The sequence below is a fragment of the Canis lupus genome, chromosome 18 (assembly GCF_003254725.2).
Source record: "Canis lupus dingo isolate Sandy chromosome 18, ASM325472v2, whole genome shotgun sequence".
In the NCBI taxonomy this organism is placed as follows: Eukaryota; Metazoa; Chordata; class Mammalia; order Carnivora; family Canidae; genus Canis; species Canis lupus.
This window is the reverse complement of record NC_064260.1, coordinates 50,545,442-50,557,695: the sequence shown is the minus strand read 5'-3', so window position 1 is coordinate 50,557,695 and position 12,254 is coordinate 50,545,442. Positions and strand designations below refer to the sequence as shown.

The 12,254-nt window shown below is 42.6% G+C and overlaps 1 protein-coding gene across 1 annotated transcript in view; it reads left to right on the top strand.

The window, feature by feature from the left end:
* Positions 1-832: 832 nt before the first annotated feature.
* Positions 833-12,254, top strand: part of C18H11orf80 (chromosome 18 C11orf80 homolog) — a 104,648-nt gene continuing 93,226 nt past the window's right edge. Inside the window, 2 exon segments of the mRNA XM_049096851.1 lie at positions 833-967; positions 6,905-7,046. Coding sequence (XP_048952808.1) covers positions 938-967; positions 6,905-7,046 — 172 coding nt within the window. The 5' untranslated portion in view covers positions 833-937.

The window sequence follows — 12,254 nt, the reverse complement described above, 5'->3', positions numbered from 1 at the left end:
GGGGAACCAGCTGCCAGACTATCAGTTTGGGCTCAAGCCCCGCTCACCACGTCCCTCCCTGAACCTGCCCGAAGTCCAGCAGCTGGTCTGGAGTAATATCTTCTTTCCAGCTGGGAACACTGAAAACCCCAGAGCTTGTCGAGTCAGCTGAAGCCCGTGAAAACCAGCTCCTGCCGTTGGCATATTTAGTGCAGAGCCAAACGTGGGGCGGGGCGTTCTAGGTCCTGCCTGGGGCTGGCCAGGCACTTTGGGATTAGGCTGGGGACATGCTTGGGGCAGTTGCCAGGTAAAATACAGGATGCCTAGTTTTGAATTTCAGATGAGCGAATAATTTTTTAGTATACTTAAGTCCCAAGGATTTCGAGGGATATTCGTAGCTTAAAAACATTTTTTTTAAAATCTGAAATTCAGTTTTAGCTGGCCGTCCTGTAATTTTATTTGCTAAATCTGGGAACCAGAGGCAGGTCTAGGGCACCTGGGGCAGCCCCGGCAGGAGGTGAGGCGGCGGGGGAGTCAAGAACAGGCTTGGGGATCTCGCACCGGGCCTCAGCAGCTCCTCCCGGCTGAGGGCTGCACCTCGGCGGGACTGTGGGAAAGTCTCTTTCCAGAGGAAGGAGAGTCTTCGCCTGGCCTCGTTCCCGCAGCCACCAGCCTCAGTCGCAGCCCGCAGGCTCTCCCCAGCCCGGCGGCTCGCCCATCCGTCCGCCCACGACCCTCGCGGCTCCCGGCACCTCCCCACCGCTCCGGGCAAGCCCTGGCTGCTCGCGGCCTGGGGGCGGTGCGGCGTGAAGTGCGCACGCGCGGTGGGCCAGGGGGCGGGGCGCGCGTGCGCGCGCGCGGGCGGGAAGAACTCTGCGCTGCCTGGCGTGGGCGCCGGCGGAGGTCGACGTCCCAGCGGGCAGCAGGTGGTGGGCGTCGCTGCCGCTGCCCCCGCGCCATGGAAGGGGCGGCCGTGGCAGTATGCGAGGTGATGCCAGGGAGGAGAGAAGGCCGAGAAGGACCCTCTGAGGAGGGTTTCGTGAGCGAACCGCAAAGTTTGGGGAGAGGGGTCTGGTGGTGCCTGAGGTGGGAGTGGGGTGATTCGGCGGAAGCTCGCTGGCCCCACACGGTGCTGTGAGGAGCAGATGAGGGACGGCGCCTCAGTTGGGGGAACGCCTCATTTCACAGCCCAGAAGACCGAGGCCCCAGAAGCTGAAGTGTTTGCTAGGCGTTCGCGGACACCCAGGTCAGGGCCGGGGAAACCAGCCTGGAGTGAAGGGGGCCCCTCCCCGGGGCGGAGGGGGTGCGCAGGAAAGACTACTGGGCAGCCTCGGGCGCAAGGCGAGGCCAGGGCGGGCGAAGTAGGAGAGAGGCGGACTCGTGTGGCGTGGGGCGCAGGCCTGGGTCTGGGTGGTGGAAGGTGGTGCAGAGGCCTCCCCCTCGGCCTCTACCACCCTGCGCGTCCCGGAACTTTCCCGCTCTGGAAAGTGGGATGGGGCGTCCCGCGCCGCCACGCTGCTTGAGTTCACCCATGGCAGCACCCTCAGAGCCGCCACCTGCTCACATTCTTAGCCCTTGGTCTTGTAAGGGGTACTAGACAGAACAGAACCACAGGCCTGACGGGGTTGACCTGACGGCCCCTGAGCGTTCGCCCGGTCCTCTTGCCTTCAAGGCCTTATCCTCCAAGTTGAAGGATTCGATTTTACAGACGGAGCCTAGGCTAGAACCCAGAGCTTCTGACTCCCAGGCCAGTGTTGTTTTCCCTATTGCAATCTACGGATAAAGCCACTGCGGGAAGATCTTAACAGAGGGGAGCACACTAAATCAGAGGCTGTGTGAAGGAAAGTGCTGGATTGTAGAAATGTCTGGAAGCCATTCTTAGAAACTTGGGTGCAAATTAGGATCTTCATTCCCAAGTTCTCTGAGATCTCCTCGCCTTAAAAGAGGTAGTAATTTTCCCTGTGATACTTTAGTGTGGAAGTGAGAGTGTGCTTTTATAAATAGTGGAATTAAATACAGAATATTTTTAATAATACATTTATTTTTTATTGGTGTTCAGTTTGCCAACATACAGAATAACACCCAGTGCTCATCCCGTCAAGTGCCCCCCCTCAGTGCCCGTCACCCATTCACCCCCACCCCCCGCCCTCCTCCCCTTCCATCACCCCTAGTTCGTTTCCCAGAGTTAGGAGTCTTTATGTTCTGTCTCCCTTTCTGATATTTCCTACCCATTTCTTCTCCCTTGCCTTCTATTCCCTTTCACTATTATTTATATTCCCCAAATAAATGAGAACATATGTTTGTCCTTCTCTGATTGACTTATTTCACTCAGCAGTTCCATCCAGTTCCATCCACGTTGAAGCAAATGGTGGGTATTTGTCATTTCTAATGGCTGAGTAATATTCCATTGTATACATAAACCACATCTTCTTTTTTTTTTTTAATTTATGATGGACATAGAGAGAGAGAGAAGTAGAGACACAGGAGGAGGGAGAAGCAGGCTCCATGCCGGGAGCCAGACACCGGACTCGATCCCGGGACTCCAGGATCGCGCCCTGGGCCAAAGGCAGGCGCTAAACCGCTGAGCCACCCAGGGTTCCCAGACTACATCTTTATCCATTCATCTTTCGATGGACACCGAGGCTCCTTCCACAGTTTGGCTATTGTGGATATTGCTGCTATAAACATCGGGGTGCAGGTGTCCCGGCGTTTCATTGCATCTGTATCTTTGGGGTAAATCCCCAGCAGTGCAATTGCTGGGTCGTAGGGCAGGTCTATTTTTAACTCTTTGAGGAGCCTCCACACAGTTTTCCAGAGTGGCTGCACCATTTCACATTCCCACCAACAGTGTAAGAGGGTTCCCTTTTCTCCCCATCCTCTCCAACATTTGTGGTTTCCTGCCTTGTTAATTTTCGCCATTCTCACTGGTGTGAGGTGGTATCTCATTGTGGTTTTGATTTGTATTTCCCTGATGGCCAGTGATGCAGAGCATTTTCTCATGTGCTTGTTGGCCATGTCTATGTCTTCCTCTGTGAGATTTCTGTTCATGTCTTTTGCCCATTTCATGATTGGATCGTTTGTTTCTTTGGTGTTGAGTTTTATAAGTTCTTTATAGATCTTGGAAACTAGCCCTTTATCTGATAACGTCATTTGCAAATATATTCTCCGATTCGTAGGTTGTCTTTTAGTTTTGTTGACTGTATCGTTTGCTGTGCAAAAGCTTCTTATCTTGATGAAATCCAATAGTTCATTTTTGCTTTTGTTTCTTTTGCCTTTGTGGATGTATCTTGCAAGAAGTTACTGTGGCCGAGTTCAAAAAGGGTGTTGCCTGTGTTCTCCTCTAGGATTTTGATGGAATCTTGTCACACATTTAGATCTTTCATCCATTTTGAGTTTATCTTTGTGTATGGTGCAAGAGAGTGGTCTAGTTTCATTCTTCTGCATGTGGATGTCCAATTTTCCCAGCACCATTTATTGAAAAGACTGTCTTTCTTCCAGTGGATAGTCTTTCCTCCTTTATTGAATATTAGTTGACCATAAAGTTAAGGGTCCACTTCTGGATTCTCTATTCTATTCCATTCTCTATCCTGTTCTCTATTCTGTTCTCTATTCTGTTCCATTCTCTATTCGGTTCCATTGATCTATGTGTCTGTTTTTGTGCCAGTATCACACTGTCTTGATGACCACAGCTTTGTAGTACAACCTGAAATCTGGCATTGCGATGCCCCCAGCTATGGTTTTCTTTTTTAAAATTCCCCTGGCTATTCGGGGTCTTTTCTGATTCCACACAAATCTTAAAATAATTTGTTCTAACTCTCTGAAGAAAGTCCATGATATTTTGATAGGGATTGCATTAAACGTGTAAATTGCCCTGGGTAACATTCACATTTTCACAATATTAATTCTGCCAGTCCGTGAGCATGGAATATTTTTCCATCTCTTTGTGTCTTCCTCAATTTCTTTCAGAAGTGTTCTATAGTTTTTAGGGGATAGATCCTTTACCTCTTTGGTTAGGTTTATTCCTAGGTATCTTATGCTTTTGGGTGCAATTGTAAATGGGGTTGACTCCTTAATTTCTCTTTCTTCAGTCTCATTGTTAGTGTATAGAAATGCCACTGACTTCTGGGCATTGATTTTGTATCCTGCCACGCTGCCAAATTGCTGTATGAGTTCTAGCAATCTTGGGGTGGAGTCTTTTGGGTTTTCTATGTAGAGTATCATGTCATCGGCGAAGAGGGAGAGTTTGACTTCTTTGCCAATTTGAATGCCTTTAATGTCTTTTTGTTGTCTGATTGCTGAGGCTAGGACTTGCAGTACTATGTTGAATAGCAGTGGTGAGAGTGGACATCCCTGTCTTGTTCCTGATCTTAGGGGAAAGGCTCCCAGTGCTTCCTCACTGAGAATTATATTTGTGGGCTTTTCGAAGATGGCTTTTAAGATGTTGAGGAATGTTCCCTCTATCCCTACACTCTGAAGAGTTTTGATCAGGAATGGATGCTGTATTTTGTCAAATGCTTTCTCTGCATCTAATGAGAGGATCATATGGTTCTTGGTTTTTCTCTTGCTGATATGATGAATCACATTGATTGTTTTACGAGTGTTGAACCAGCCTTGTGTCCCGGGAATAAATCCTACTTGGTCATGGTGAATAATTTTCTTAATGTATTGTTGGATCCTATTGGCTAGTATCTTGTTGAGAATTTTTGCATCCATGTTCATCAGGGATATTGGTCTATAATTCTCCTTTTTGTTGGGGTCTATGTCTGGTTTTGGAATTAAGGTGATGCTGGCCTCATAGAACGAATTTGGAAGTACTCCATCTCTTTCTGTCTTTCCGAACAGCTTTAGTAGAATAGGTATGGTTTCTTCTTTGAATGTTTGATAGAATTCCCCTGGGAAGCCATCTGGCCCTGGACTTTTGTGTCTTGGGAGGTTTTTGATGACTGCTTCAATTTCCTCCCTGGTTATTGGCCTGTTCAGGTTTTCTGTTTCTTCCTGTTCTAGTTTTGGTAGTTTGTGGCTTTCCAGAAATACGTCCATTTCTTCTAGATTGCCTAATTTATTGACGTATAGCTGTTCATAATATGTTTTTAAAGTCGTTTGTATTTCCTTGGTGTTGGTAGTGATCTCTCCTTTCTCATTCATGATTTTATTTGAGTCTTCTCTCTCTTCTTTTTAATAAGGCTGGCTAATGGTTTATCTATCTTATTAATTCTTTCAAAGAACCAACTCCTGGTTTTGTTGATCTGTTCCACAGTTCTTCTGGTCTCGATTTCGTTGAGTTCTGCTCGAATCTTTATTGACTCTCATTCTGCTGGGTGTAGGATCTATCTGCTATTTTTTCTCTAGCTCCTTTAGGTGTAAGGTTAGCTTTTGTATTTGAGTTCTTTCCAGTTTTTGAATGGATGCTTGTATTGCAATGTATTTCCCCCTCAGGACTGCTTTTGCTGCATCCCAAAGATTTTGAACGGTTGTATCTTCATTCTCATTAGTTTCCATGAATCTTTTTAATTCTTCCTTAATTTCCTGGTTGACCCTTTCATCTTTTAGCAGGATGGTCCTTAACCTCCATGTGTTTGAAGCCCTTCCAAACTTCTTGTTGTGATTTAGTTCTAATTTCAAGGCATTATGGTCTGAGAATATGCAAGGGATGATCCTAATCTTTTGGTATCGGTTCAGACCCGATTTGTGACCCAGTATGTGGTCTATTCTGGAGAAAGTTCCATGTGCACTTGAGAAGAATGTGTATTCAGTTGAGTTTGGATGTAAAGTTCTGTAGATATCTGTGAAATCCATCTGGTCCAGTGTATCATTTAAGCTCTCGTTTCTTTGGAAATGTTTTGTTTAGAAGACCTATCGAGTGTAGAAAGCGCTAGATTGAAGTCACCAAGTATAAGTGTATTATTATCTAAGTATGTCTTAACTTTGGTTATTAATTGATTGATATATTTGGCAGCTCCCTAAATACAGAATATTTTAAATTTGTCTCCTCAAGATTGGATGCTTTATCTGGACAGTTGAAACCTGTTCAACTTAAAATATTGTGTGCAGTCTTAACTGCTTATAAACTTACTAGAAATAAAAGCGAATGTCTGTTAAGCATTTACTATTATTATCTATGCCAGGCACCATGTTAAGCATTTTGCTCTTATTTTGTTTACATTTAGCAGTAGCCATACGTGGTAGTTTTGTCCTCATTTTCGTAAATGAGGAAGCTGAGGTAGAGAGGAGTTAAATAATTTCCCCAAGATCACATAGCACATCAGAGACTCAAACCCAGATATCTGGCTCCAAAGCCAGTGCTTTTAACTAGTATTCTGATCCTCAGAAAGGATGATTTAATGAAAAATAAAGATGATTCATAACCAGATGCCATTCTTATTCATAGTCTTCATATTGGCTTTTACTTGGGGGAGGAAAAAAGAAACAGGAAAAACAAACTCCCACATAATTTTTTCGAATTATTATTTCCAGATAAACCTACCTTTTATTTATTTTTTAAAAATTTTATTTATTCAAGAGAAAAACAGAGAGAGAGCCAGAGACACAGGCAGAGAGAGAAGCAGGTTCCATGCAGGGAGCCCCATGAGGGCTGGATTGCAGGACTCCAGGATCACCCCCTGGGGCTAAGGTAGACAGACGCTCAACCGCTAAACCACCCAGGCTTCCCGAACCTACCCTTTAAATAAAGCAATTTATTGTCTCCATTTCCTGTCCTGTTGAGTATTGTGTTAATTTCTTATGTCACTTTCCTAGTTACTTCTTTTGTTTAGACACAGTGCTTTGTTCTGAATAGATGTAAATCTGACATTTTGCAAGCAAGAATATTATTTTTTGGAAATTAGGATTGTTAATTCAACTGTCATAAATTTATTACCACCATGATTTCTAAAGATTTGTTTCCTTTGAATTCTGCCCTTTTCAGATTTTGAAATATTTAATAATTCACTGGAAGTGTGAAACAGCAGGAGTATCAAAGGGAACGTTGCTAGAACGACAGCTAGTGATTTCCATGGAAGCATTAAATTCTAAGCACCAGGCAAATACTCTTCATTGTGTAACAACTAGTAAGTAGGGGAAGAAATAATTGATTTTCTGTCTTTGTTATGATTTGTTATAATTAAAATTTTCAGTTAGTCATAATCTTTTATCATGTTATCACTCCAGGGTTACTGAATAGTTAAAAAACTTAAATAATCATGTAATAAGTATCTGGTGATAGATTTACAAATGTGTTCTACAAAACTCTTTTCAGAGAATATTTTACTGGCTTAAGAATTCTCAGAAACAAACAAACAAAAAAAGAATTCTCAGAAACAATCTCCTTGCTCTTGGTTTTAACCTCCTCTTTCACAGCATATTTATATTACATTGAATTTTATCTCCTTTTATATGTTCAGACTTTGGTAGTTAGAAGAGAGCCAAAAAATAAAGGAAAAGAAAGAAAATGACAAATGGTGCATACTTTAATAATTGTAATTTGCAATTAGTTTGAAAATAAACCTTTTCCACTTGACTCTTTTTCTCTCGTTTTTGCCTACACCCTTGAGGGAAGCTGATGCATTGAGTGGCCCTGGAACAACTTATTGTCTTGAACTTTGGAAGTGATCCTTTTTTGTTTGGTTACTTGTGTGCGTGTGTGTGTGTGTGTGTGTGTGTGTGAAAGAGAGAGAGAGAAGAGAGTGTATCTGTCTATAGGTTTACTGAAGGATACTGTGGGATGAAGTTATCTTGTCAGCCTTAGAGGAGTCACCCTGAGTCCCAGTTGAGACTGAGTAGTACTTTAGGCTCTATAAGACATTATCTCACTGAACTGAAATGCCCTTTCTTCCCTTTGGGTATCTAGCAATATATCCTTGAGAGAGATATGATAGGCTGGTTTGCTGTTACTGTGCATGAACTCTACTCTGACTGGACAGAGTTCCCACCATTCATAAGAAAGTTTTGGTTATGATGGCTAGGGTGATGTTGGTCTGTATATGGTTATTAGTTTATGCATTGATTCTAATCCAATAAACTGGCCAAGGTAGCAGGATTGATTTCACTCAAAGCAGAGGACTTGACCACAGTAGCTTTTGGCAAGAGATCCAGTTCCATAGACATTTTGAGCCAAATGGACTTCTTCAGCCCATGTGAAATATAGGGGCCTCTCTCTTCTCTTTATTGTCTTTATTGTCTCTGATCTTTATGTAATAATTTTCATATTTTTTTTGTAGAAGGAAGGGAAATACATGCTTATCATAAAACATTCCAACATTACAGAAATATATTATGGAAAATGAGACTTTCTAGTAATTTCATCCCTTGAGATAATAATTACTTTTTAAAAGATTTTAAAAATTTATTTGACAGAGAGTTTGAGAGAGAGAAAGAGAGAGTGCATATAAGCTGGGGGAGCAGGAAAGGGAGAAGCAGGTTCCCTGATCAGCAGGGATGCGGGGCTCATTCCCAGGACCCTGGAATCATGACCTGAGGTGAAGGCAGATGGTTAACCAACTGAGCCACCCAGATGCTTCCTCTTTTTTTCTTAAATTTTTTAAAATTTATTTATTTATGATAGTCACACACACAGAGAGAGAGAGAGAGAGAGAGAGAGAGAGAGGCAGAGACACAGGCAGAGGGAGAAGCAGACTCCATGCACCGGGAGCCCAACGTGGGATTCGATCCCGGGTCTCCAGGATCGCGCCCTGGGCCAAAGGCAGGCGCTAAACCGCTGCGCCACCCAGGGATCCCAGCTTCCTCTTAAGATAACTATTAATTAATGTTCGATATATATTCTGTTATATTTTTCTAGGCATAAATTTGTTGCCTCTCATCAGGCAGAGAAAAAGCCAGATTTTACAAGTGTTCTAGGATGGAGGGGTAAGAGAGATAACTCAGCATTCAGTCTTTATGTTCATTCAGGCCAGTTATTTTTAATACAACTTTGGTCCTCAACTGGAAAACTCATGCTTCTTCTTTTCAAAGAATAACCCTTCTGGGGCGCCTGGGTGGCTCAATGGTTGAGCATGTGCCTTTGGCTCAGGTCATGATCCTGGGGTCCTGGGATCAAGTTCTGCATCAGCTCCCCATAGGGAGCCTGCTTCTCCCTCTGCCTATGCCTCTCTCTCTGTTTCTCATGAATGAATAAATAAAATCTTAAAAGAATAACCCTTCCTTCTCCCCCACCAAGGTTAGGAAGGTGACCCTAGAATGCTGAGTGGAGAAAATAATCTAAAGACCTGACTACTTAGGGCAGCCCTGGTGGCACAGTGGTTTAGCGCAGCCTGTGGCCCAGGGCATGATCCTGGAATGAGTCCCACCTGGGGCTCTCTGCATGAGGCCTGCTTCTCCCTCTGCCTGTGTCTCTGCCTCTCATTCTCTCTTTGTGTCTCTATGAATAAATAAATAAAATCTAAAAAAAAAGGGAGCTGACTACTTAAATTCATTTTTTAAACTAACTCTCCTTATTTTAGCTCCCTCCCTACCCCTACTTCCATAAGTTCGTGATTCTGTCATTCCTGAGTCTTTTGGGGATTTTGTTGCATTATTCGTGTTGTTTTTTGGCCGTTCCATTTTCTGGATTTAAAATTATTTTTTTTTGAAGATTTTATTCATTTGAGAGAGAGTGAGAATGAGAGGAAGAGCACAGAGGGGGAAGCATACTCTCGGCCGAGCAGAGAGCCTGATTGCGGGGCTCAATCCCAAGACCCTGAGATCAGGACCTGAACCAAAGGCAGATGCTTACCCAACTGAGCCACCCAGGTGCCCTCCTTTTCTGGATTATAATTTGATTTTTAAGGTCCCCTGAATCCTTTCCCTCTAATCCTTCTGATTTTCAGTTTCTAGAATTTTACTATACTCATCTTTGTCTCTTCTCTATCCTCATGGGTTTGTTCCTCTAAAAAATAACCCTTTTCTATTGTCTTACTGCCATTTCAGGAGGAGGTAGTAAAGATAATGTGTATGTTCAATCTGCCATCTTTACTTGAATGTATGAAATGGTGTGTTTGGTCTGAAATCTCTGATGATGAAAAACCATATATTAGTTATTTAAGGCTGCTATAACAAAGTACCACAAACATAAAATAAACTTATTTCCTCACAGGTATGGAGGCCAGAAGTGCAAAATCAAGGTCTAAATAGGGTTGATTTCTTCTGGAGACTCTGAGGGAGGAATCTATTCCATGCCTCTCTCTTTGCCTTTGGTAGTTGCTAGCAAGTCCTTGGTGTTTGCTTGTAGGCATATCACTACAGTCTCTGCCTCTGCCTTCATGAAATACTCTCCACTGTGTTTATATGTTTCTGTCTTCACACAGCCTTCTTAGTTAAAAGGACAACAATTGGATTTAGGTCCACTCTAACCAGTATGACCTCATCTTAACTTGTTTACATTTGTGAAGACCCTATTTCCAAATAAAGTCATATTCACAAGTAGCAGGGCTTAGTTCTTCAAAATCTCTTTTAGAAGCACAAAATTCAACTCAAAACACACCCACAAATATTATTATTTGAATGATCCATTAAGAGAAACTGAGAAGTCACTATATAGTTTTTCCATCAATAATTGTTGAAGTCTTTAATATATTATTTATTGCAGTGTTTTTCAAAGTGTGCTACGGTCAGTTTATGAGTTATGAGGAAGGAATTATGTAGTCATCTAAATTTGGGAAATTCTGGTTAAAATCAAATGAGGGCTGCCTGGTGGCTCAGTCAGTTAAGCATTAGACTCTTGATTTCAGCTCAGGTGGTGATCTCAGGTTGTGTGAGATTGAGCCCTGTGTTGGGCTCTGCACTGGGTGTGGAACCTGCTTAAGATTCTCTCTCTGCTGCTGCCAACTCCCCCACTTCTCTGTCTCAAAAAATAATCAGATGAGTTTCATTATATGTTCTCAGAACCTTAGCTATGCCAGTGTAGACTGTGAATCTTCAAAAACGGACTATAGTATACAGCATTTCCCAAACATATTAGATCTTGTAACTCTTTTTAAAAATATATCATCTTCTCTTCAGAAAGAATTTTGGGGAATGCTGTTGCTTTAAAAATATGTGCTTTACAAATAAGCCTCTACTGTTATCTTTGCATTTGAAGGATAGCACTTTAGTACAGAAACATTAGAAAGAGAGTTGAGAATTAGGGACTAAAAGGGGTGTGGAGCAGGCAGGATAATTGTTCTCTGAGTATATTCACCAAAAGTGACCCACTTTCAACAATTGTTGATATGGTCCTTGTTAAAATTTAAAAAGGATGTTTGAAGAAACAGTGTGACATACGCAATTGAGAAACATCATAAACACACTGTGAGATGTATAGGTTGTATTTTTTTTTCTTATTATTGTTCATCTCCTCACTAATCACTAGTGTGGGCCTGCCACTCCACCTGCCATCTCTGTCCCAGTGACCCACTCTCCTTAAGTTAGAACTAGTGTATGCCTGTGAGGAATGTTAAGAAAAAAGAGATGATTGTCTTTTTTAGATTTATTATTTTATTTTTAGATTTATTTATTTTTATTTATTTTTTTAGATTTATTTATTTATTTGAGAGAAAGCAACAGAGAGCACAGGGGCAGAGGAAGAAACAGGTTCCCTGCAAAGTAGGGAGCCCCATGGGGGGCTCAATCCTAGGACCCCAGGACCATGACTGGAGCTGAAGGCAGACACTTAACTGGCTGAGCCACCCAATTGCCCCGAGATGATTGTCTTTTATTGAATGTTCTGTGCTACTTGGGCTCAGGCCTTTTGAAATACCATTTGTCTAGAATCATTCAAAATCTGGAAACCTAAAGCACTGCTCTAATAGCATTTTAGTAGAACTTTTTGTGATGATAGAAATGTTCTATATCTGTGCTGTTCGGTACAGTAACCATTAGCCAGCCACACTTGGCTAATGACCACTTGAAATATGGCTAGTGTGACTGAGGAATCTTATTTTTAATTTAAGTTAGCTAAGTTTAAATTTAAATAGCCACATATATCTAATAGTTATTGTATTTGGAGAGCACACGTTTAGATAATGGTGTTGCCTCTTACTGTAGTTCAGTTATTCTCAACCTTTTCTCCCTGCCTGAAGAATACACATTTCTGGAGGGATATACACATTTTCATTGGTTCCTGTGGCAGTTATTCTTAGATTCTTAACTGTGGGTTAACCCTGTGGGGGAGAGATGTTCAATTTAGAAAGTCTCCAGGTGGTTCTGATCTTTTTTTCCCTCTTAGGTCCCTACTTCCTTCCTCACACTCTTACGCTGGAGAATCATTGCTCTAGGGCCACCTGGCTGGCTCAGTCAGTTGAGCA